The 22,784-nt window shown below is 39.1% G+C and overlaps 1 protein-coding gene across 1 annotated transcript in view; it reads right to left on the bottom strand.

Annotated features, from left to right (window-relative positions):
- Positions 1-22,784, bottom strand: part of WDFY3 (WD repeat and FYVE domain containing 3) — a 330,461-nt gene that overhangs the window by 241,513 nt on the left and 66,164 nt on the right. Inside the window, 1 exon segment of the mRNA XM_078148340.1 lies at positions 677-800. Within this exon segment, the coding sequence (XP_078004466.1) occupies positions 677-800 (124 nt within the window).

Raw genomic sequence — 22,784 nt, 5'->3', positions numbered from 1 at the left:
ACACATTTCCTAACGTCCTTCCTAAAGGGAAATAACCAAACCCTCAATGAAAGAATATCACTTGTAATAATTTTCAAAGATAGCAGCAAACATCTAAAAATCTATAAAATCATTTTGCATAATCACCATTTTATGGTTTTTTTTTAAGGTGAAAATAAAAACAAGTAACACAATTCTTATTTGATATTTACTCTTTTCCTCAGTGTTTGCTTGTTTGGTTAGCAAGTGCAGTTAGCAGTAATGTCATTAATGATGATTCAAGGGGAAATTCAAGAAAGTAAATTCTGAAGGCAAAAAGAGAAAGCTAATCAGAGATAACCCAAGAATCACAACGGTAGCATCTAAGTATGCCAAGAGTAAGCAGAGAGCAGAGAGACGCTCTCGACCTTAAACAAGATAATGGAAGTAAAAGGAGACCTTTTCATCCTTGGTCAATAGCTACATAAGAAAAAGCTAAGTTCACTTGGTATGGAAAAACTTAGCACTAATATTAGGTTGCTATTTGATTTATTAACGTTTGATAAAGGGGGAGGGGGAAGACTGAGGATTTAGAAAAATACTGTTAACTAAAATTACCTGGCAAACATTCATTTATTTTATTTCAATACCTTCCACAGAGAATAATAAACTTGTATTCATTTATATAACCCAATTAATTTGTGATGATTTATGATACCTGTGGATTTATTTGATGCTCGCCTTCGAATTTCAGTCACCATTAGACGTGAAACTTGGGTTGTAAACTGTAGAAGATCAGAGAATTTTTCTGTCATTGTATTTGGTGGAGCATTTCCAAAAACCTGCAAATGACAAAACATGATTTTAAATGAAACAGTTCTTTCTATAAATTTATTTTTACTATGTATTTTATAAAATACAACATTAAAACCAGAAAGCATACTTGTATTAGATCAAAATGGGAGTTATCAAAATTAATTCTTTTTCACTTATTTAAAGACTGTGAATGAATTCCATTAAGCTAGAGAAAACAGAGATATTGTTTCATGGAGAAAACATGAAGATTTCATAAAAGTAATTTTTTAGGGTACTCTGAAGATAAACAATTATACCATCTCGGAACCAATAATGATTTATCTTCTTGGTGGGTCCGAAGGTAAATACGGAGATTAAGAAATTGAAGGAATTCAACGTCCACCTTATATGAAATTTCAGGTTCTAAGCAACTCAGAGAATGAGCAAATCAAAAAAGGACAAAGTACCATGAGGCAAACCTACTCTACAAAGTAGACTACAAAAAAGCAATGGATTCCTGATAAAGCTAAAATTATTCTCTGTTTAAGAGTACCAGCAAAATGAAACCTAGAGTACTTTAATAAAGAACAATTAAAGGGCAGCTAGGTGGTGCAGTGGATAGAGCACCAGCCCTGAAGTCAGGAGGACCTGAGTTTCAATCCGGCCTCAGACCAAACATTTGACATGTACTAGCTGTGTGACCCTGGGCAAGTCATTTAACCCCAACTGCCTAAAAAAGAAAGAAAGAAAAAATTAACAAGTAAAGAAAAAACATTTTTTCAACATTTAATAAAATACCGTGCTATAAATTCTCTAGGTTCCAAACAAATACTTGAAGGCAACCAACTGATTTCACCATCCATAAATAATTCATTTCTCTCTGTCTCTCTTTCCTTGTCTCTGCCTCTGTCTCTCTTAGCACTTTGTCCCTACTTGTTTTTATCTTTCTTAAAGCATCCGTCAAATATTACCTTCTATCATAGTTATTTCACCCAATCCTACTGGGGAATCTTGGCTAAGTAGAGACAAATTGTACTGGGAGTCAGATTAGAATCCTGATTCTAGCACTTCACTAGTTAGCTAGGTACTGGTGGGAAATGCACAAACTGAGCCTCAGTTTCCTCATCAGTAAAATGGGGATAATGATATTTTTAATACTTGTGTTACAGGAGTGAGGCCCAATGAGGCGATGTTTATAAATACAGTGTTGTGCAAATCCTAAAAAAAAAGTTATCATTTTTGAAGAGTGCTGGATTTGATATTAGAGAAACTAGAAAATTTGGTTTTGAAATCCAACATTATCACTATTACTTTGGACAAATCTCTCTAGGCCTTCATTTCTATAACTCTAAAATAAAATGACCTCTTAAGTCTTTGAAGCACCTAATATAAGGCCCCTACACTTTCTTGCAAAGGTAATGATGATCATAAGATCTTGAAGTGAGTGAACCTAAGTAGACGAAGATGTAGACTTTTATATACCCCAGCTAGAAAACTGTAAATAGTTTCTAGTCATATTATAACAGCTTCCTAATCAATGTCCCTGACTTGAGTCATCCTCTTCTTCACCACACCCTTCATCTAATTCCTAAAATGACTGTCCTGGATGATCTGTCCAGATCCATGGTCCATGCCACCTTTAGTGACCGTCCATTATCTATAGAAGACAAATATTTTGCCTAACATTTAAGGTTGCTATGATCTCTTTCCAACCTGCCTTCCCAACCTAAATTCACATTACTCTTTCTCCTATTGGAATTCATGAATTGACTCTTCAATACTGTTCTTCCCACTCTTAAGAATTTGTTGAAGCAAATACCAGATTAGTGGTTGCATCAAATAACTAAGTTCCCATTGTGATTTTACTAAAACTTTAATCTTGAAGAAAAATGTATTTGTGAGTTTAAGCTGTGTTTATGTTTACAGAATATATGTTTGTATTCATTTGCCAGTATGGGAGAGCATAACGTTTTATACTGTGGTGGGTCATTAATAATAATTAAGGAAACAATCCGAGCATAAGTGATTTATTGGGTAGGCAGAATGAATGGGTCAGAGACTCTCCAGTCAGTCCAAAGACCCTGAGTACTGAGTAAAGCAGATTTTTATACACAAAAAACAACTAATCAAATAAGTCCAATTAATTATAATAAAAATAGTTAACCAGGATAAAAGCCAGAATGCAAAATTAGGTAATCTAATTTCTAATTGGAGGAAAGATCAGAGGCTTTCCAAATTGAGAGGGGGAAAGAGTGAGTTTCGGTCGAGTTTCAGAGTCTTCTACTCACAAAATGAAAGATGTTGATTAATTGCATACACCTGCATGTATAAAACAATAGATGGCTTATATAGTCTAGTTTCCCATGGATGAATAACAGAAAAACAACAAGATGGAGAATACATATGGCAGCACAAGATGAAGTCAGCATTTATGAGAGATAATCTGATTGGACCTCCTGATTCTCATCCTAAATTGACTCCATTTTGTACATGGTCTTCATTTTATCTTATCAACACCATTAGCAGATTTGTTGACTACTGTCCTCTACAAAATACAATGTAGGTATTTGATAAAAAAAAAAGTGTGCTGTCTTCATTTTTAAAAATGACAAACTCAAAATTTGTACGTTTCAAAAGTATACAGGGGGCAGCGAGGTGGCACAGTAGATAGAGCACCGGCCCTGAAGTCAGGAGGACCTGAGTTCAAATCCGGCCTCAGACCAAACACTTGACAGTTACTAGCTAGCTGTGTGACCCTGGGAAAGCCACTTAACCCCAATCGCCTAAAAAAAAAAAAGTATACATATATTATCTTTTGGCCCAAATTTCTGAATCTCTTCACCCAAGAGAAGTGGCTTACTATAAAATTGAGAATTATAATTCAAAATGTGTTCGCTTATTGTGTCATTTATATACATCTCAACAATAAATATAATGATTTGCAGGTAAAAAAAAAAGTACAAGTAATTACCCAGGCATGAAATGTGCTCCTTCTCTGTCAAAATCTTTTTCTTCTCCTTCAAGAACCTATTCAGGCCTTCATGAAGCCTTCCCTGATTCATCCAGTGATTCACCCTTGCCAAGTCTTCTTAGAGCACTACCTCCACGGCTCCTTTGCACTATCACATTCTGCCTTGTGTTACATCTATCTGTGTTTAGGTCTGTGATACACGTATTTGAATTTAGGTCACATTTGTTCCCCTCCCCAGAGCAGAACACAGGCTCGCTAAGGCTGGGTACCGAGTTATTTTTTGTCATTATATTATTAGTACAACGCTTTACACAGAGCAAATGCTGGAGTTATAGAGAGAGATCCATCTAGATCTATCTCTCTGTCTGATAACTGGTAAGATTGAGGTTGGCCACCATTTAGGACATGAGTCAACAAGTCAACAAACATTTATTAAGGACCTATTGGGAGCCAGGCACTACGCTAAGCACCTAGGATACAAAGAAAGAGAAAAGCTCTCTGGGGGATCACAGTCTAATGGGGAAGACAACACACAAACAACTATGTACAAATAAGAGACACATAGGACAAACTAGAGATAATCAATTCAGAGATGGCACTAGCATTCAGGGAGATCCAGATAAACATCTTCTAGAAAGTAAGACTTAAAGTAACTGAGGTAAGCCAGGAAATGGAGAATGAAGATGGGGAGGGAGAGAATTCCAAGTATGGGGAACAGTAAAAACACCCAGAGTAGGGAGATCATATGTCTTATTTGAGGAAAAGAAAGGAGGCCAGTATCACTGGATCATAGAAATATGGGTGGTAGAGAGGGGGAGGGCAGATTAGAAAGCAAGAAGACAGGAAAGATAGGAGTGAGTAAGGGCTCTGAAAGCCAAAGAGAGAACGTCATATTTGATCCAGGAGATGAGGAAGCCAGTGAATTTGACTGAATATGGGGCTAACGTGGCCAGGGCTAGCCTGTGCTTTAGGAAGATCGATTTGACAGCTGACTTAAGGACGAATTAGAGTAGGGAGAGATGTGAGTCAGGGAGACCAATCACCAGGCTAGCACAACAGTCCAGGAATGAACAGATGAGGGACGTACAGTAGTGTCAGAGGAAAGAAGAGGGGTTGTACTAGACAAGCTATAAAAGTCGATTTGCTAGAACCTGACCACAGACACCTAGATTGCAAATCTAAGTGACTGGGGTGCGATGGTGCCCTCTACAGTAATATGAAAGTGATAGGAAAGAATAGGACAGTACATGTGGGGAGAGTGGGAAAGAAGAGAGGATGAGCACTTCAACAGTGCTTAACACCTGCCAAGCTCCCTCCGTGCTAAGCACTTTACAAATACGGTCTCATTTGATCCTCAAAACAGTACCAGACGGTTGGTGCTCTCCTTTACAGCAGAGGAAATTGATGCAGTTTTTGACATGCTGAGTTTAAGATGTCTGCAAGATATACAGTCAGAAATGCTCAAGAGGTATCTGGAGATCCAAGTATGAAGGTCATCTAAAAATGAGAAGTACCAAAATAATAAGTCACAGAAGCTGATGAGATCGATCGCCAGCGAAATATTATAGAGATAGAAGAGAGCTCAGGACAGAGCCTCGAAGGAAACCCACCATGTGTGGGCATGGCCTGGAAGAAAGCTAAATAAAGCAGAGGGAATAGGAGCAGTTCAACAGGTAAGAAAACCAGCATAGAGTCATGTCATAAACACCTAGCACTATCAAGGAGAAAAGCATGGTTGATCTCCAGTAGCAAAGGCAGCAGACGGGTCACAAAAGGTAAAGACTGAGAAAAGGCTACCAGATCTGTCAATTAAAGAGATCATCAGTAACTTCGGAGAGAGCGTTGCAATTGGATAAAGTTAGAAGTTAGACTGTGGAATAAAGAGGGTGAAAAGAAAGGGAAGCAGCCAACTGCAGACCGCCTTCTCAAAGAGGTTGGCCAAGTAAGGGAAGAGAAATTGAGGATGACAGCTGGCAGGGAAAGACAAACAAAGTGAGGGGTTTTTGAGGATGGGGGAGACATGAGCTTGTAGGCGGTAGGGAATCAGCCAGGAGCAGAGAGATTGAAGTTTGGTGACAGAGTGGGGGTGACTGAGGAGTCAATCTGCTGGAGAAGTCGTGATCAGAACAGGATCACTTGTACATGAAGAAGGGTCTGCCTTGGCAAGGAGTAGAGCCACCTCTTCATGGGAGACAGGATAAAAGGAGATAGTCACAGAAGGCATCTGAGCAATGTGAGATGAGGAAGAAGAGAGAAGAGGGGGCTCTCTGCAAATGACCTTGATTTTCTCAGCTGGGAGGCAGGGGAATCACTGAAGTTTGAGAAGGGATAAAAAGGTTTGGAAAAGCTGCTCTGGTGAGTGGGATATTAAATGATTATGGAGGTATGGAAGGATTATCTTGGTACAGTGAGAGCCAAATTGAGATTCTATAACATAAATCTGCAGTGAAAAAAAGTAGTTTTGTGATTTTCCTCCAACTTTGTTCAGCAGTATGCAAGTAGAAGCAAAGACAGTAGATGATGGGAGCAATCCAAGGCTGAGGCTTGGCAAGGCAAGATCTTTTTTAGGATAAAGAGGCAAAGGACTACAGAAGACACTGGAGAGTTGAACTGGTTCACCAAGGGGTCAAGATTGGAATGGGAAGAGAATGCAGTCAGTGTAGAGGTGATAGCCTGGGAAAGAACTGAGAGACAGAGAGACTAGAAATCACAGTGAAGAGGCAGAATAGGGATAATGGCTGCAAGGAAGAAGGAGGGGTAAAATGACAAGTTATGACTAGATAAATTTCAGAGTTCATGAACATGGAAATGGAAAATCTGTGGGTGATGGCATGATCTAGGGTATGACCCTCTGTGTGTGTAGCTGAGGTGGGGTGAAGGAATGGGTCATGGGAAATGAACAAATTGAAGAAGTGAAGAAGTTTGAGAGAGTATCAAGATGGATGTAGAATCCACCAGTATGAGGGCAAGAGGTGGGGAAAAAAGGAGAATTGTGAGCTAGGCCCTCAACTCATTAAAAGAGGAAGGAGAATGTCTTAGAGATCAGTAGATAACAAGCAGCAGAATCTTGAATATGTGGTAATTATGGATTGAGTGAAACTCAGAGGAGCAGAGGTTACTGAGAGATAATGAAAGCCTAAAAGTGGCAAGAGGGAGCAAGAAGTATTCCAACTCCTCGGTATCCAAGAAGCCAAGTTTCTGTGAGAGCCAGAATGAAAAGAGTGAGAAAGGAAAAGATTTTTGATGAAAGTAAGTCTGTTACCTGTGGGGCAGGCATTCCAGAGCCCAACAGAAAAGGCAGACAGCTTTAGAGTAGAATACTGAGGAGGCTGTGTTAAGGGTTACTGAAATAAGAGCTCAGGCAATAGGGGTCAAGGAACGGAGTCTGGATGACAACCTAAGGTTCAGAATCATTGGGATGGGAAGACTGAGTGGGAGTAAGGTGGCAACTGGCAGAAAGGGGTGAAAGTATCCACTTGGCTGCAGCTTCAGAAGATACAACCAGTGTGGTAAAGCATGATGGAATGGCATTTCTCTCCTTCTCAACCAGGAAGAACCGGGGAGGCAGCCCATGAAGAAAGTGCCATGGAGTAGCATCCTTCCTTGCAGCTTGAGGGAATATCATTTCTTTCCCACATACACACTCACACCCTCTCAGACGTTCACAGTTCACAGCTCTTTCACTTCTTATTCCCATGCCTACTCCTTGACCACACCTACGCCGCACAAAAATTCAAACCCTTGATCTTGACATCACACAACAAAAGTTCCAACTCCCTTAACTGATCACCATCTATAGTCATTTCACATCTCCCTCTGCCTTGAAACCTCAAGCTCTGTTCATCATTCTCAGCATGACCTCCACTTCCCTGACTCCTCAGCTCTTTCCCAGGCCATTACCCCCATACTAGGTACACTCTCCTCCTCTTCTTATCTTGAAGCATTGGTGAACTACACTCTCCTGTCTCCTAAGTCCCTTGCCCTTCCATAGTGTCATGGAACTTGCACTGCAAAGCCTCCACCTTGGATCACTGCCATCATCCCCTGCTTTCACTCCTACACACGTACTGATACATAAAGCTGGAGAAAAATCACAAAACTATGCTGACTGGGTCCACTACAAATTTGTGTCACATAACCTTGATTGAGCCCTCACCGGTTCGAAGTAATCATTTTTCTACACCCTTATACAACCCACTCTCCTACTCACCACAGCAACCCTTCCAAACCTTTTCATCCCTCCTCAATCCTCCTGTGGCTTCCTCCCACCCCTCACCAGGCTGAGAATCTTCCCTTGGAGTTCCCTGAAAAAACTGAAGCCATTCACAAAGAGCCCCTTCTTGGAGATGAGCCCTGCTCTCTGCATCCTCAAAACATCCTCCCTTTATCTGTCCATTCCCACTGTTGTGCTATAACTCTTTCCCATTCTGATTGTCTAACCTCTTTAAGAAAGTCACCTAGACTTTATGCCTCCACTTCCTTTCCTCTCACTGTCTTGATTCTCCATGGTTTGGCTTCTGGACCTAATCATTAACTAAAACTTCGGCTCCAATCACTTAGCTGCCAGGTCTATCCTCAGTCCTCATCCTTCTTGACCTTTCTGCAGTCTTTATCACTGTTAATTACTTTCTCTTCCTAGATACTTTCTTCTAAATGTTTGTGACTCTACTCTCTCCTTGTCCTCCTCCTACCTATCTGTTCTTCCTTAGTTTTCTTGCTGGAGCTTCATTCACTCATCCAGGGCCTCTGCCCTAGGCCTTCTTATCATCATCTTCTATACTATCTCATTTGGGGATCTCAACTGCTCCCCAAGATTTAGTTAATCCTCTCCATGCTCATGGGGCAAGTAGGTGGCAAACTGGAATGCTTTCTCTCCTCATCTTCACCTCCTACCTTGCCTGATTTCCTTCAAGACCCAACTAAAACCCCACCATCTGTAATAAACTTTATTGGATCCCCCTTCATTCTAGTGCATCCCCTGTGCTGACTGGCTCCAAATTATCTAGCATACAGCTGCATGTTATCACCCCATAATAACTGCAACCTTTTCATTTCCTTTGCCTGCACGTAGCTTCTCAGGAGAAACCAAAGATAAGGGACTGAATGACACCTCCTTGGAGAAACTGAAACACTGGTAAACTGTAGTGTGCCTTGGGTTTTGTTGATGTGCACAACAGAAGCCCCGGCACATTACTAAGTGTTTCTTTCTCTAGTGTACATTTTGCTGATAATTATTTGTATTTTTTTTTCTTCTTTTTGGTGAGGCAGTTGGGGTTAAGTGACTTGCCCAGGGTCACACAGCTAGTAAGTGTCAAGTGTCTGAGGCCAGATTTGAACTCAGGTCCTCCTGACTCCAGGTCCCATGCTCTAGGCACTGCACCACCTACCTGCCCATTATTTGTAGTTTTAATGGTGGTTTGATGAACTTTGTTACAATAATTGTTTTTAGCTTAATAGCCCCTAAAGTCCCCAAGGTTCTCTCCTCTTTTGCTTAGGAAGTTTATTTTAAACAAGCAGTTCTAAATTCAGTTATAATTGCAATAAGCCCCGGGTAGGAAAATTCCTAACACTGAGGAAGAGGTAGGACTGTCTTCCTAACAGTTACATTTCTATGTATTTCAGGTCTCCCTGTGGTTGAGGCAAAATTAAGTTAATCAGAACCACCTGGGTAACGAAACAGCAAGTTATATCATACCATCTATGGACAGAAAGGCACCAGGAGGCACGCTGAGGAGGAAGCAAACCTTTTCTAGGGATAGACTTTCCTCCATCCAGGTCTCCTGCTCTGGCATGGTGCTTGGAAAGCCAATAATGTTCCTCAAGCTCTCCCCCAGCTCCATCCTTCCTTTGCTCTTCCAAGATGGGCTGGAAAAGCCAAGCATGCTCCAGCCCCCATGCTCTTGTCTTTCTCCTCTAATTGAGACAGCCTTCTTCCTTTTCTACTGTGAGAGGCAAGAAACAATTATATTTCCACATAAGGAAATTGAAAGAAAATGTAGCTCTAAGTCAGAGGATCTAGAACCAGCTAAAAGTGAATGAAACTGGTTGTTTGGTTAAAGAGGCTGGAAGTAGGACAAAGGTTAAGCTTTACTTAGAGTGGCGTGGGTAACAGGCTCATAAATACTAGCTTCTCCACCTCCAGGAGGGGTTAAGATGCCATTTTTTTAACATGCCTCAAAAGATGGAGGGAAGGGGAACATATGGGAGGCATTTCGGGAAGTCTGTGACCTAGGCTGACTTCTACCAATGGAAGTCAGCTAGGAGGGACTTGCTGCCCTGCATGGAGACATACGGTTTGCTCTCACTCCTGGTGTGTGTGCATCCCTTTGGGGCACCCATACACTCGCTTCTTGCCAAGAACCGTAAATAAACCCTTTCTTTGCTCACTTTGGTTCAGTTTCCTTTTCTAAAGGAGAACAGAAATCTGACAGTTTGCAACTAGGGAAGTAGTGGGTTGGACAGCTCGCCCATGCCTCCCTAACTCTACCAAGGGGTGTCTGAACCCTGTCTCTAACACTTACGCTGAGATCCAGTCCTACCAACAATGGACTCATTCAAGGAAGTGTGCAGACTTTTCACACTCACTCCTGTTAGTTTGATTCAATCATAGAGTATTCTTATCTATCAAAAGGAAATTACTTTTAAGTGGTAGTCAAAATCAATGGAGCCTCATCCTTGCAAAGATTAGAGAATTTTAACTGAATCCTCCATTGCTGCTTTTTGCTATATGGTGTCAATCTTTAGAAGAAGGGGAACTGGCAGAAAATGCAAATTCTACTGAACTGACTGGCTGGGATTTCCCAGCCAGAGATTTCTTCTTTCTTGCCTGATGAAAGCCTGAAGAAGGTACAGAGCTTCATGAACTATAGCGTTCATCTCTGTCTTTAAGTCTTCATAGAGTGGCCACAAGGAGCCGGGGATCCCTGCCCTAGATGAAAAAAGCCTCTGCAGGGTGGCACAGTGGATAGAGCATCCACCCTGAAGTCAGGAGGACCTGAGTTCAAATCCGGCTTCAGATCAAACACTTGACTCTTACTAGCTGTGTGACCCTGGGCAAGGCACTTAACCCCAATTGCCTAAAAATTTAAAAAAGTATAATAATAAAAAATAAAGTGCCTATTTAAAAAAAGCCTCTGGAGCTAAGATTTAGATAATAGAGACTTTGGGGTTTTCTGTACTCCCTGAGGGGGCTAAGATGAGGGAAGGGGAATAGAGGCAGGGACCTCCAGAGAAGAAGATGCCCTGAAATGGCCTCATTTCATTTAAATGACATCTGCTAGACAACATAAGTAAAGACAGAATAAACATAAAGCAAAAAAAATACAAAGTCGTTAAATACCAGGCAGTTTGGAAGGGAGTACATTAATATCTGGAAGAAGCAGGAAAGGCTTCCTGTAGACGGCCAAGGCCATATGTCTCAGAGCAAGATAGGCATCTTACAAAGTAGAGGTGAGGAGGAAGTGGACAACTAGGTGATACAGTGTAGAGAGCACAGGGCCAGGAGTCAGGAAGACTCTTCTTCTTCCTGAGTTCAAATCTGGCCTCAGACACTTACTAGCTGTGTGACCTTGGGAAAGCCACTTCATCCTCTTTTCCTCAGTTTCCTCATCTATAAAATGAGCTGGAAAAGGAAACGGCAAACCACTCCAGTCTCTTTGCCATGAAAAAATCCCAAATCAGGTAAGGAAGAGTAGGACGGAACAGAAACAGTGACTAACAGCAACAAGGAGGAAGCGTGTTCCAAGACAGGATATGAAATGGGTGCGTGAGTAACACAAAGAAGGACCCTCTGAGCGGACCACAGAGTGTGCGGGGCACAGGTCAAATGAGGAGGAAAATCTCGCCAGATAAAAGCAAAACAAGGATGAGCTTACAGTCTAGAGGCAATAGGGAGCCACTGTGCTTGAGGAAAGATCTGTGCTTAAAGGAAAGCCAGTTCGGCCGCAGTGTGGAGAATGGGCTGGAGGGGGAAGGGACCGGCAGCACCAAGACAGGTTAGGAGGCTACTGCAATGATCTGAGGTGAGAGGTGAGGAAAGACTGAATTCAGGTGGGAGCCAGGAGGGATGCTGTGGGGATAGAAATGAAAGGGCTGGCAACTGACTGAACATGGGGACGAAGAAGAATGACGAACAGAAGATACTACTGTAGACTTGGAACACTAAGAGCATGCTGATGCTCTCAACAGTACAGGAAAGTTTGGGAGACGGCGGGGCTTGGTGGAGTGGAGAGGGAAGAGAATGAATTCTGTTTGGGAATTTGGGGTAGGAGATGCCTCGAGAACGTCCAATTTGAAATGCCCAACAAGCAAGTGATGGCAGTACACTGAAACTCAGGAGAGAGATTAGGATTAAATACATACATTTGGGCATGATATGCATAGAGATGATAGTTAAGCTCAGGCAAATTGATGAGGTCACCAAGAGAGAGAATATAAAAAGAGAAGCAGCCCCTGAGCAGAACCTTACAAAGGATGAGCCATCAAAAGAGACCAAAAAGGAATGAGACAAACCAGGGAATAAAGTCACAAAAAAGCAGAGAGGGGCACGCTCCACAGTTCCAAACAACACACAAGCAGAGAAAGAGGAGGACTGAGAAATGATGATCAGATCTGGGACTCTGCGTAACTGTGGATAAAGAGGTTGCAGCTGAGTGATGAGATAAGAAACCAGAATGCAAAGTGAATGACTGAGAGATGTGAAGGCAGTGAATTCAGATGGCTTTTTCAAGGCATTTAGCTAGAGAAAAAGATACATAGGGGATGATACTCTGAAGAGATCGTAGGATTCAATGGACGGTTTTTAAGGGATGAGTGACACTCGGGCATGCCTGATGACAAAAGGGAAGGAACAAGCTAGCACAAAGCTGAAGATTAATCAAGATACAGGACCAAGCACATATGGAGAAGGGTTGACCTTGGTAAAGAGAAGGGCAATCTGGAGAAAGAGAGAGTGTGAAGGATCATATCAAAAGGTTAGACGTTAAAAGAATCATAGAAGAGTGTCTGTAGGGAACAAGGTCAGGAATCAATTAGTTGATCGACCTAGAGTCAGGAAGACCTAAGTTCAAATCTGTACTCAGATGTACTAGCCCTGTGAGCCTGGGCAAGCCATTTAACCCATCTGCCTCAGCTTCCTATCTGTAAAATGGGAATAACAATAGCGCCTACCTCCCAGAGTTGTTGCAAGAATCAAATGAGGTATAATATTTGTAAAGTACTTCGCAAACTTTAAAGGCCTATAAATGTTAGCTATTATTACTGCCTTGTGAATTTTTATTTTTGCTTTGTATGATAGCAAAATCATGACTCCTGTTTTACTGGATTTGACTAATCAATTCTGTCCCAGCCTCTCATTTGTATTCTATATATGTTTTTGATTTTTAAATTGAATTTTATTCTTATCCAATCTATTGGATTTTATCCAATAGATTTATCCTATTTCATTTTAAGGTACTATTTATTTAGTCTGGGCAAATTTAAAGTTATAAGAATTTGGTTTGTATTTTCTTGTATTGCCTGGTTTTTTCATTAGGATTTTTTTGCATTGTTATTCACTTCCTTTTTTAAGTCAATACTTTTTCCCTATGATTACTTTTACCTAATGTATTTTGCTGCAACCCTATTTCCATGGAAGTTTTCTCCCCCTCACTCCTCTTCTCCCTGTTATCAATCCTTTCCTTACTTTTGGGGTTTTAATTAACTGATTTTTTAAAATTTATCTAATTATCTCACTCTTCTCTTTTCTCTCTTTATAATCACCTCTCATTTAAAATCCTCCCTCCTGTTCTCCTATACTAACCTATTTTGTTTATATGTTTTTCCTTTTTCCACATCTTTTTTCTAAGAAACTGCAAATTTATAAATACCAAGCTTGACTCCAAAACAGAAATAGGAGAAGACACCTTCTCCCACAACTCCAATAGAGAAGTGCAGAGCGGGGGAGGTTCAAGCGCACAGCATGTTTCATCAGATGTGTTCAAAGTGCTGAATGGTTTTACAAGTCTTTTTTTCCTATTCTTCTTCATTTCTTTCTTTGTTAGAAGGGATGGCACCCTGGGAGGGGGGTCTAGGAGGTAAATGCAGACTATGCAGAAACAAAAGATAATAAACATTTCCATTTAAATAAAAAGAACTATGCCACATAAAAAAGGACTGTCTTGTTAAAGTAAAGACATGGTAGCAGTTGGGTAACATGAATCTATCACGTACCCAAGTCAGCACTGGGGATATACTCATTAAGGCAAAACATTATCCTATAATAATCATCTAAACTCTTCAGAACTTCATCTTATCCTTTCCATAATTTAGCTAATTTTACCTCTCTATAACAAAGCAGGAACTAGAAGTAACAGACCTGTTGGAGGCCAAAATAGAAAACACAAAGTTCTACCACAGGCCAGGACCTGAAGCCCAGACTCAGAAAGCAATTCATATTATTTATATGCATATTCCCTAACATACTTAATTACGTAAAAGCAAAGATCACAGGCATCTGGGACCATTTAAAATTAGAGAAAATTGCCCTAAATATCTCAATAAGACTTCAAGGTATCATTGTATTACAGCCAAGTATGATAATTATCACTCAGAAGGACCCTGAATCATCAAGGAACAGTTACTTACGCTTATTTGGTGAACTCTGCTTAAAAAAGTGAGGAATTATAAAATAAATTTTAGAAAAATTTCTGTTCAAAATAGTTAATATAAAAGTTTAGTTATTTAAGATCTCACCCATCCACTGAGAAAATTAAATTATCCTAAACAATTTATTCTTCCACACTGACAGATAACTTGAGTTTTTACCACAGTAATATTTTAAAGAAATTAATAACATCAGGGATAGAGCCAAGATGGCAGAATAGGGGAAGCAACCAGCCAAGCTCTCCCAACATTCCGTTCCAAACAATCTTAAAACGATGCCTCAAACTGAATTCTAGAGTGACAAAATCAACTAAGAAGCAAAGGGAGTCATTTTTCTAGCCCAAGACAACTTAGGAGGTCAGAAAGAGAGATCTTTGACACAGCAGTGTAAGGTGGTCTGAAGCCCCCATGGAAGCAAAACCAGAGGCGGGACAAGGTGGTGGTGACAGAAGCAGCAGTAGCTTTGGGAGCTCTCAAGTCACAGATAGTTAAGAAATCCTGGCAATGGATCAGAAAGAGATTACAGGGGACGCCTGTGCTAGCACCAGACACAGGACCAGACACTGTTGGGTAACTTCCAGGTCACAGCTCAAGGCAGAGAAGAGCACTTTCAGTCACAAGAGAGCAGGAGCCCTGAGAAACAATATCAATTCTGGTCCCAAGGGATCAGGAGCCCTTCCTGGGTTAAGGCCCAGAGCACAGACCAGGAGTGTAGTAACCACTAAATTATACCACCTTGGAAGCACCAAAAATTTCCAAACCACCAGAACTAGCTCTAAAAAGAGCAAGTATGAAAAAGCCTGAAGCCTAAGACAGTGTCCCTCTCCCCGCCCATGCCAGGAAAAGAGCCCAACTTTTAACATGAACTTCAAAGTCAAGAAATAGGCTGGAAAAATGAGCAAACAACAACAATAAAACTCGACCATAAAAAGGTACTATGGTGCCAGGGAAAAACAAGAGACACAAACTCAGAAGAAAGTAATATTGTCAAAATAGCTACAAGCAAAGCTTGTAAAAGGGGGAAGAAAATGTGAATTGGACACAAGCCCAACAAGAATTCAAGGAAAAGCAAAAAGAAAAATTTTCAAAATCAAATAAGAGTGGTAGAGGCAAAATTAGAGAAATAGACAGAATGGAAGAAAATTATGGAAAGATAATTAACAGGGGCGGCTAGGTGGCGCAACAGATAGAGCACCGTCCCTGAAGTCAGGAGGACCTGAGTTCAAATCCAGCCTCAGACCAAACACTTGAGACTTACTAGCTGTGTAACCCTGGGCAAGTCACTTAACCCCAATTACCTAAAAAAAAAAAAGATAATTAACAGCTTGGTAAAAGAGACACAAAAAAATACTGAAGAAAGTAACACCTTAAAAAACAGAATAGGCCAAATGGAAAAAAGGGTACAAAATTTCACTGATGAAAATAACTCCTTAAAAAGTAGAACTGGCCAAATGGAAAAAGAGGTACAAAAGCTAATTGAAGAAAATAATTACTTAAAAATAAGAATTGGGCAGTGGAAGCTAATGACTCCACAAGACAAGAAGAAACAATAAAAAAAATCAAAAGAACGAAAAAAATAGAGGAAAATGTGTAATATCTCATTAGAAAAATAACAGATCCAGGAGAGAGAATTTAAGAATTATCGTTCTACATGAAAATCATGATCAAAGAAAGAGCCTAGACATCGTATTTCAAGAAATTATCCAGGAAAACTGTCCTGATATCCTAAAATCAGAGGGTAAAATAGAACTAGAAAGAATCTACTGATCAACATCTGAAAGAGATCCCACAATGAAAACTCCAAGCAATATTACAGCTAAATTCCAGAGCTTCCATTTCAAAGAGAAAATACTTCAAACAGCCACAAAAAACCCTAAGATCACGGAGCCCCAGTCAGGATCATATAAAATTTGTCAGCTACCATATTGAAGAAGCAGAGAGCTTGGAATATTACATTCTAAAAGGCAAAGGAGCTAGAATTACAAACCAGAATAACTTACCCAGCAAAACTGAGTATAATCTTTCAAGGAAAAAAAACAGGATATTTAATGAAGTAGAGGACTTTCAAGCATTCTGGATGAAAAAATCAGATCTGAATAGAAAATTTGACTTTTAAATAAAATTCTCAAGAGAAGTATAAAAAGGTAAATACGAAAGAAAAATCATAAGGGAGTCAATAAGTTTAAACTGTTTACTTTGCTATATAGGAAGATGATATATGTAACTTCTAAGAACTCTATCATTATTAGGACAGTTAGAAGGATTCTACATAGAGGATGGCAGTGAGTCAGTTATGTTAGGATGATGTAAAAAGAAAAAAAAAATGGATGGCCCAAAAAGAAGGACATCCTGGGAAATGGAAGAAGGGAGAGGAAGAATGGGGAAAAGTAAAGGTACACAAGTAAGAGCTTTTATAGTGGAAGGGGAAATGGGCAGGGCAAAGTAATGGGAAATACTTGACCCTCACTCACATCTAAATTGATTCAAAGAGGGAGTATCTACATACACACTCAACTGGTATAGAAATTTATCTTACCCAACAGGGAAATAGGAGGAGGAGATAAGAAAAAGGGGGGAGGGTGATAAAAAGGATGGATAAAGAGAGGCAATGGAAGAGAAACAAAAGAATTTTAGAGGAGGTACAGAATTAAAAAAGAGAAGGATGAACAGAAGAAAATATCATGGAGGGAAATGCACAGTTAATAACCATAATCATGAATGTGAATGGGATGAATCAATCCATAAAATGGAAGTGGATAACAAAATGGATTAGAGAAACCAGAATCCAATAATATGTTGTTTACAAGAAATAGACTTGAAACAGAGAGACTCACACAGAGTTAAAATAAGGAGCTAGAGCAGAATTTATCATGCTTCAGCTGAAGTAAAAAAGGCAGAGGTAGCAATTATGATCTCATACAAAGCAAAAGCAAAAACAGGCCTAATTGAAAGAGATTAGCAAGGAAACTACATCTTGCTAAAAGGCACCACAAACAATGAATTACTATCAATACTAAATATATATGCACTAAATGGCAAAGTACACATATTCTTAAAGGAAATGTTAAATGAATCAAAACAGGAACAGAGAGTAAAACTATACTAGTAAAACTATACTAGACCTCAACTTTCCCCTCTTAGAGTTAGATAAATCTAACCATAAAGTAAATAAGAAAAACATAAAGGAGATGAATAAAATCTTAGAAAAACTAGATATCAGACCTCTGGAGAAAAATGAATGGAAATAGAAAGTTCTTTTTCTCAGTTGTACTTGGTACCTTCATAAAAACTGACCATGTATTAGGACATTAAAAACCTCACAAACGCAGAAAAGCAGAAACACTAAATGCACCTTTTTAAGATGATAATCAAAAAAAATTATATTCAATAAAGGACTAAGGAAGAATAGATTAAAAATTAATTGGAAATTAATCTAATCCTAAAGAATAAGTGTCAAAGAACAAATCAAAGAAACAAAGTCTCAAAAATGAAGAGTGAAGATGACATTGAAGCAATTATTAGGACCTATCTTCCCCAATATTCCACAAAAACTGATAGTCTAATGGAAATGGATTAATATTTATATTACCAAAATAACAAAAGAGGAAATAGAAAACATAAATAACCCTATCTTAGAAAAAGAAATTGAACAAGCCATAAATGAGCTCCCTAGGAAAAAATCTCCAAGACCATATGGATTTACAAGTGAATTCTACCAAACAATTCATCCTATATAAACTACATAAACTATCTGAAAAAACAGGCAAAAAAGTCCTCACAAATTCCTTTTATGTTTTTGATACTTAAACCAGGTAGAGTAAAAACAGAGTAAGAAAACTATAAACCAATTTCCTTAATGAATATTGATGCAAAATTTTTAAATAAAATGCTAGCAAAGAGATTACAACAATATATCACGGAGATCATACACTATGACCAGGTGAGATTTATACCAGCAATGCAGGGCTGATTCAATATTAGGACAACCAGAAGTAAAACTGACCATACCATTAATTTCTACCAGATTCAGATCCAGTTTTCTCAACAATTCTTACAAAACAGTCAAGAATCAATAAATATTTATGAAGTACCTTCTATGTGCCAGCACAGTTAAGCACTGGAGATGCAAAATAAGAAAAAGGAAGACGGTCTTTGTTCTCAAGGTGTCTACTATCTAATAAAGGAAAGATAAAACACACAAAAAGAAGTTGTAAAAGTTGGGGGGAGAGGGAGAATGAACCGCCAGAGGGTGTTCATAGAGTCAAAAACCAAGCACAGAAGCTGGTGGGAAATGAAAAGTTGACTGGAAATTCTGAGCCCTCTATAAAGGGAGGCTTTAGGAGAACTTTTTTTTCCACCTCCTAGCCTTCCAATCAGAAGGGAGAGACAACTGAGGATATAGAGCTGTTGATAAGATTTCCAGTGATGGAGCTGAAACCAAGCAGAGAGCTGGTGGGCAATAAGGACTAAACTATAGTCTAAAAATGAAATTAAATGAAGGAGTAGACAGCAGGACTAGATAGTAGAGTTCATGGGAGGGAGTAATATCTAAGAAGAGTGGAAAAATAAGAAAGGCCCAGGTTGTGAAGAGTTTTAAATGCTTAAAAGCAAGATTTATATTTGATCTTAGAGGTACCAGGGAACTACTGGGGTTTATGGAACAGAGATGGGATGGGGGCTGGGTGACCTGATGAGACCTATGCTTCAGGAACATCACCTGCCATCCCTGTGGAGTGAAGAGAGACATGGGAAAAATCCGATGGCAAGGAGACCACTCAGAAGACAAGGACAAAGTCAGTGCCAGGGAAAGTCATGGAGACACACAAAAAGTAAAAACCAGCAACGTACAAGTGTGCACCAGAGCACAATTTGGGAAATCCCCAAAGCTGAAAGGGAGTTGCCATCAACTTACCAATGCAGTTAGGGAGTTCCTTCGATAAATAATTGCTCCCCAACAGTTCTTTACTAAGTTATTTATGTTTTCAATTTTATCAAACACTGGGTTATTGAGTTTCATTATTTCTGAGTCTCCCTTGTTTAGTCTGTTCCACTGATCTACTTTTCTATTTTAAAGTCAATACAAAATGGTTTTGCTGCTTTGTAATATAGTTTGAGGTCTGAAAGTGCTGTCCTTCTTCCTTCCTTCCTTCCTTTTTTCATTTCTCCTGATAGTCTAGCTCTTCTGTTCCTCCAAATAAAATTTGTTATTATTATAAAAGTAGCCCTTTTATAGTTTAATATAGCATTAAACTAGTGAATTTACTTTGATCGCAGTATCATTTTTATCATATTGGCATGGCCCAGCCATGAACAACTAAATATTCTTTTAGCTATTTAAGTTGTTCTTTATTTCATTTTTTAAATTAAGTTTTTATTGATGTCTTTTTTATGTATTTATTATGTGCTAGCCACCATGCTAAATGCTGGAGATATAAATATAAGCAAAAAGGAAGATATTCCTTGCCCTCAAGGAATTTACACTGAAATGGGGGAAGATACCACATAAAAGGGAGCAGAGTCATAAGTAGAGCTGGAAGAGGAATGAAGGATGGTTGCGTGAGGCTCAAAAATGAAAGAAGTACTACAGGGATAGAAAGATGTTCCAGGGTACGAATGCCCTAAGAGTCAACAGAACTTCAGCTGATCAGACATGGTAGCAAAGCCAAGAGAGTCAGAAGCAGAGCCAAGACAGCAATAAAGGCTATCTAGCCTGGGCCCTTCCTCAAATGGAGGTTCTTAGAAGAACTCACCAGGAAGAGAAAGAAGCAGAAGGGCTGAAGAAGCTTCCAGGAACTTCTCTCTTCCAGAAGAGAAGCAGGTCATATATTTTTCTTTTCTTTTTTCTCCTTTTTGCTGGGCAGTCAGGGTTAAGTGACTTGCCCAGGGTCACACAGCTAGTAAGTGTTGTGTGTCTGAGACCAGTTTTGAACTCAGGTCCTCCTGACTTCAAGGCCAGAGCTCTATCCTCTGCACCACCTAGCTGCCCCAGGTCATATATTTTTCACAGCTATGTGTGGGAGATTGTATTCTTAACCAAACAAGGGTTAGAAGCAAATACAAAAGGTAAAACAGACAACTTTGACTACCTGAAACTAAAAAGCTTCTGCATGAACAAAATTATGCATTTAGGATTAAGCAGGGAAGAGGTAAAGTGGAAAAAAAATGTGTTATCAAATTTCTCAGATAAAAATTTAGTACCCAAGACATATAAACAATTAACAGGTAATATGTAAAACCAAAAATCATTTCCCAAACAGCTCTCAAAAGAAGAAAGGCAAATTTTTAACAGTTATGAGAAAGAACAGTCCATACCATCCTAAGAGAAACACATCCTAGGTCAATATCCCAAAAGAGATAAAAAGCAAAAAGCAAAAGGACCCACATGCGCAAAAATATTTGTAGCAACTTTCTTCTGGGAGTAAAGGATTAGGAGTCAAGGAGACACCCATCAATTGGGGAATGACTGAACAAGTTGTGGTACATGATTGTGATGGAATACTACTGTGCTATAAGACATGATGAGTCAGATGCTCTCAGAAAAACCTGGAAAGACTCGCATGGGCTGATGCAAAGCAAAATGTACTGTGTACAAAGTAGCAGCAACATTGTCCAGCAATACAACAATCCAAGACAATTCTTAAGGACGTGTAATGAAAAATACTATCCATCCCCAGAGGAAGAACTGGTGGAGTGTGAACAGATTAAAGATTCTTGAGGTTTTTTTTGTCTATGCTTTCTTTCACAACATGACTATTATGGAAGTGTTTTGCATGACTACACTTGTATAACCTATATCAAATTGCTTGCTTTCTCAATGAGGGGGGGTTGGGAAGGAAGAAGGTGAGAATTTGGAACTCAAGATTTTAAAAACGAATGTTAAAAAGTGTTTATACTTTGGAGAGCAATTTGGAACTATGCCCAAAGGGCAATAAAAATGTGCATACCTTTTGACCCAGCAATACCACTTCTAGGGCTGTATCCCAAAGAGATCATAAAAATGGGAAAAGGACCCATGTATACAAAAATACTCGTAGCAGCTCTTTTTGTGGTGGCAAAGAATTGGAAATTGAGGGGATACCCATCAACTGGGGAATGGCTGAACAAGTTGTGGTATATAATGTAATGGTATACTATCCTGCTGTAAGAAATGATGAGGAAGTGGAATTCAGAAAAATCTGGAAAGATATGTATGGACTGATGCTGAGTGAAGTGAGCAGAAACAGGAGAACATTGTATAAAGTAACAGCCACACTGTGCAATGACTAACTTTGATAGACTTAGCTCTTCTCAGAAATGCAAGGATCTAAGACCCAATGATTTCCCATGATGGAAAATGCTATCCACATCCAGAGAAAGAACTATGGAATTTGAATACAGATTGAAGCATACTATTTGCTCTTTTTTTTTCTTGTTTCATTTCTTCTTTCTTGTGGTTCCTCCTATTGGTTCTAATTCTTCTTTACAACATGACTAATGTGAAAACATATCTAATAGGAATGTGTGTGTAGATCCTATCTCAGATTGCACACCATCTTGGGGGAGGAGGAGATTTAAAACTCAAAAACTTACAGAAGTGATTGTTGAAAACTAAAAATAAATTAATTTTTAAAAAAGAACAGGGCAGGTTCTTTACAAATACTGGAGTGCATTGGATAAATTATTCATTTGGGTACACAAACAAATTACTTTTATTTTTCTACATATGCAGACAGCATTTATTTATATTATTTCCAAGTTGCCTGATTGAGAAGAATACATTGTTCATCCTCTTAAAAAAAAAGCTTATGGAAGTGATTGCTGAAAATTAAAACTAAATTAATTAATTAAAAATTGTTTTTGTATGTAACTGGGGAAAAATAAAATCTAAATAAAAAAATAAGATAAATGCAAATCAAAACAACCCTGAGGTTTGACCTCACATTCAGCAAATCTGTAAAAACAAAAGGTAGGAATAATCAATGTTGGAAGCGTTGTAGGAAGTCAAGCATACTAATGCATCCTTGGTGGAGCTGTGAATTGGTAAGACCATTTTAGAAAACAATTTGTTAATTATACAAATAAAGTGACTAAAATTGTCATAGCCTTTGACCCAGAGGTTCCATTATTAGGCTTATACCTCAAGAAGGACATTGTTAAGAAGAAAGTTCCCTATATAGAAAAAGAAGACACGTTGTCCCACTCCTTTGGGTCAGAGGAAGAGGGAGGATGAAGGAAGAAGGTCCAGAGGTGTGGAATACTGCATATACTCTCAAGTTTTTTCAGACTATTTTTGCCAATTTCTTTTTCCTTCCTCCTTGTTATAAGGAATGGCTCTCTGGGAGGGGAAAGAATATAATGAAAAATTTTAGGTAATGTAACAAGAAAAATTATTTTTAAAAGATTATGACAGAACAAAGCGAATTCAGAGTTCTTAAACATA

Source organism: Phascolarctos cinereus, unplaced genomic scaffold (genome assembly GCF_003287225.1).
Source record: "Phascolarctos cinereus isolate Bilbo 61053 unplaced genomic scaffold, phaCin_HiC Scaffold_9;HRSCAF=440, whole genome shotgun sequence".
NCBI classification, from domain to species: domain Eukaryota; kingdom Metazoa; phylum Chordata; class Mammalia; order Diprotodontia; family Phascolarctidae; genus Phascolarctos; species Phascolarctos cinereus.
This window is presented reverse-complemented; position numbering and strand designations above follow the sequence as displayed.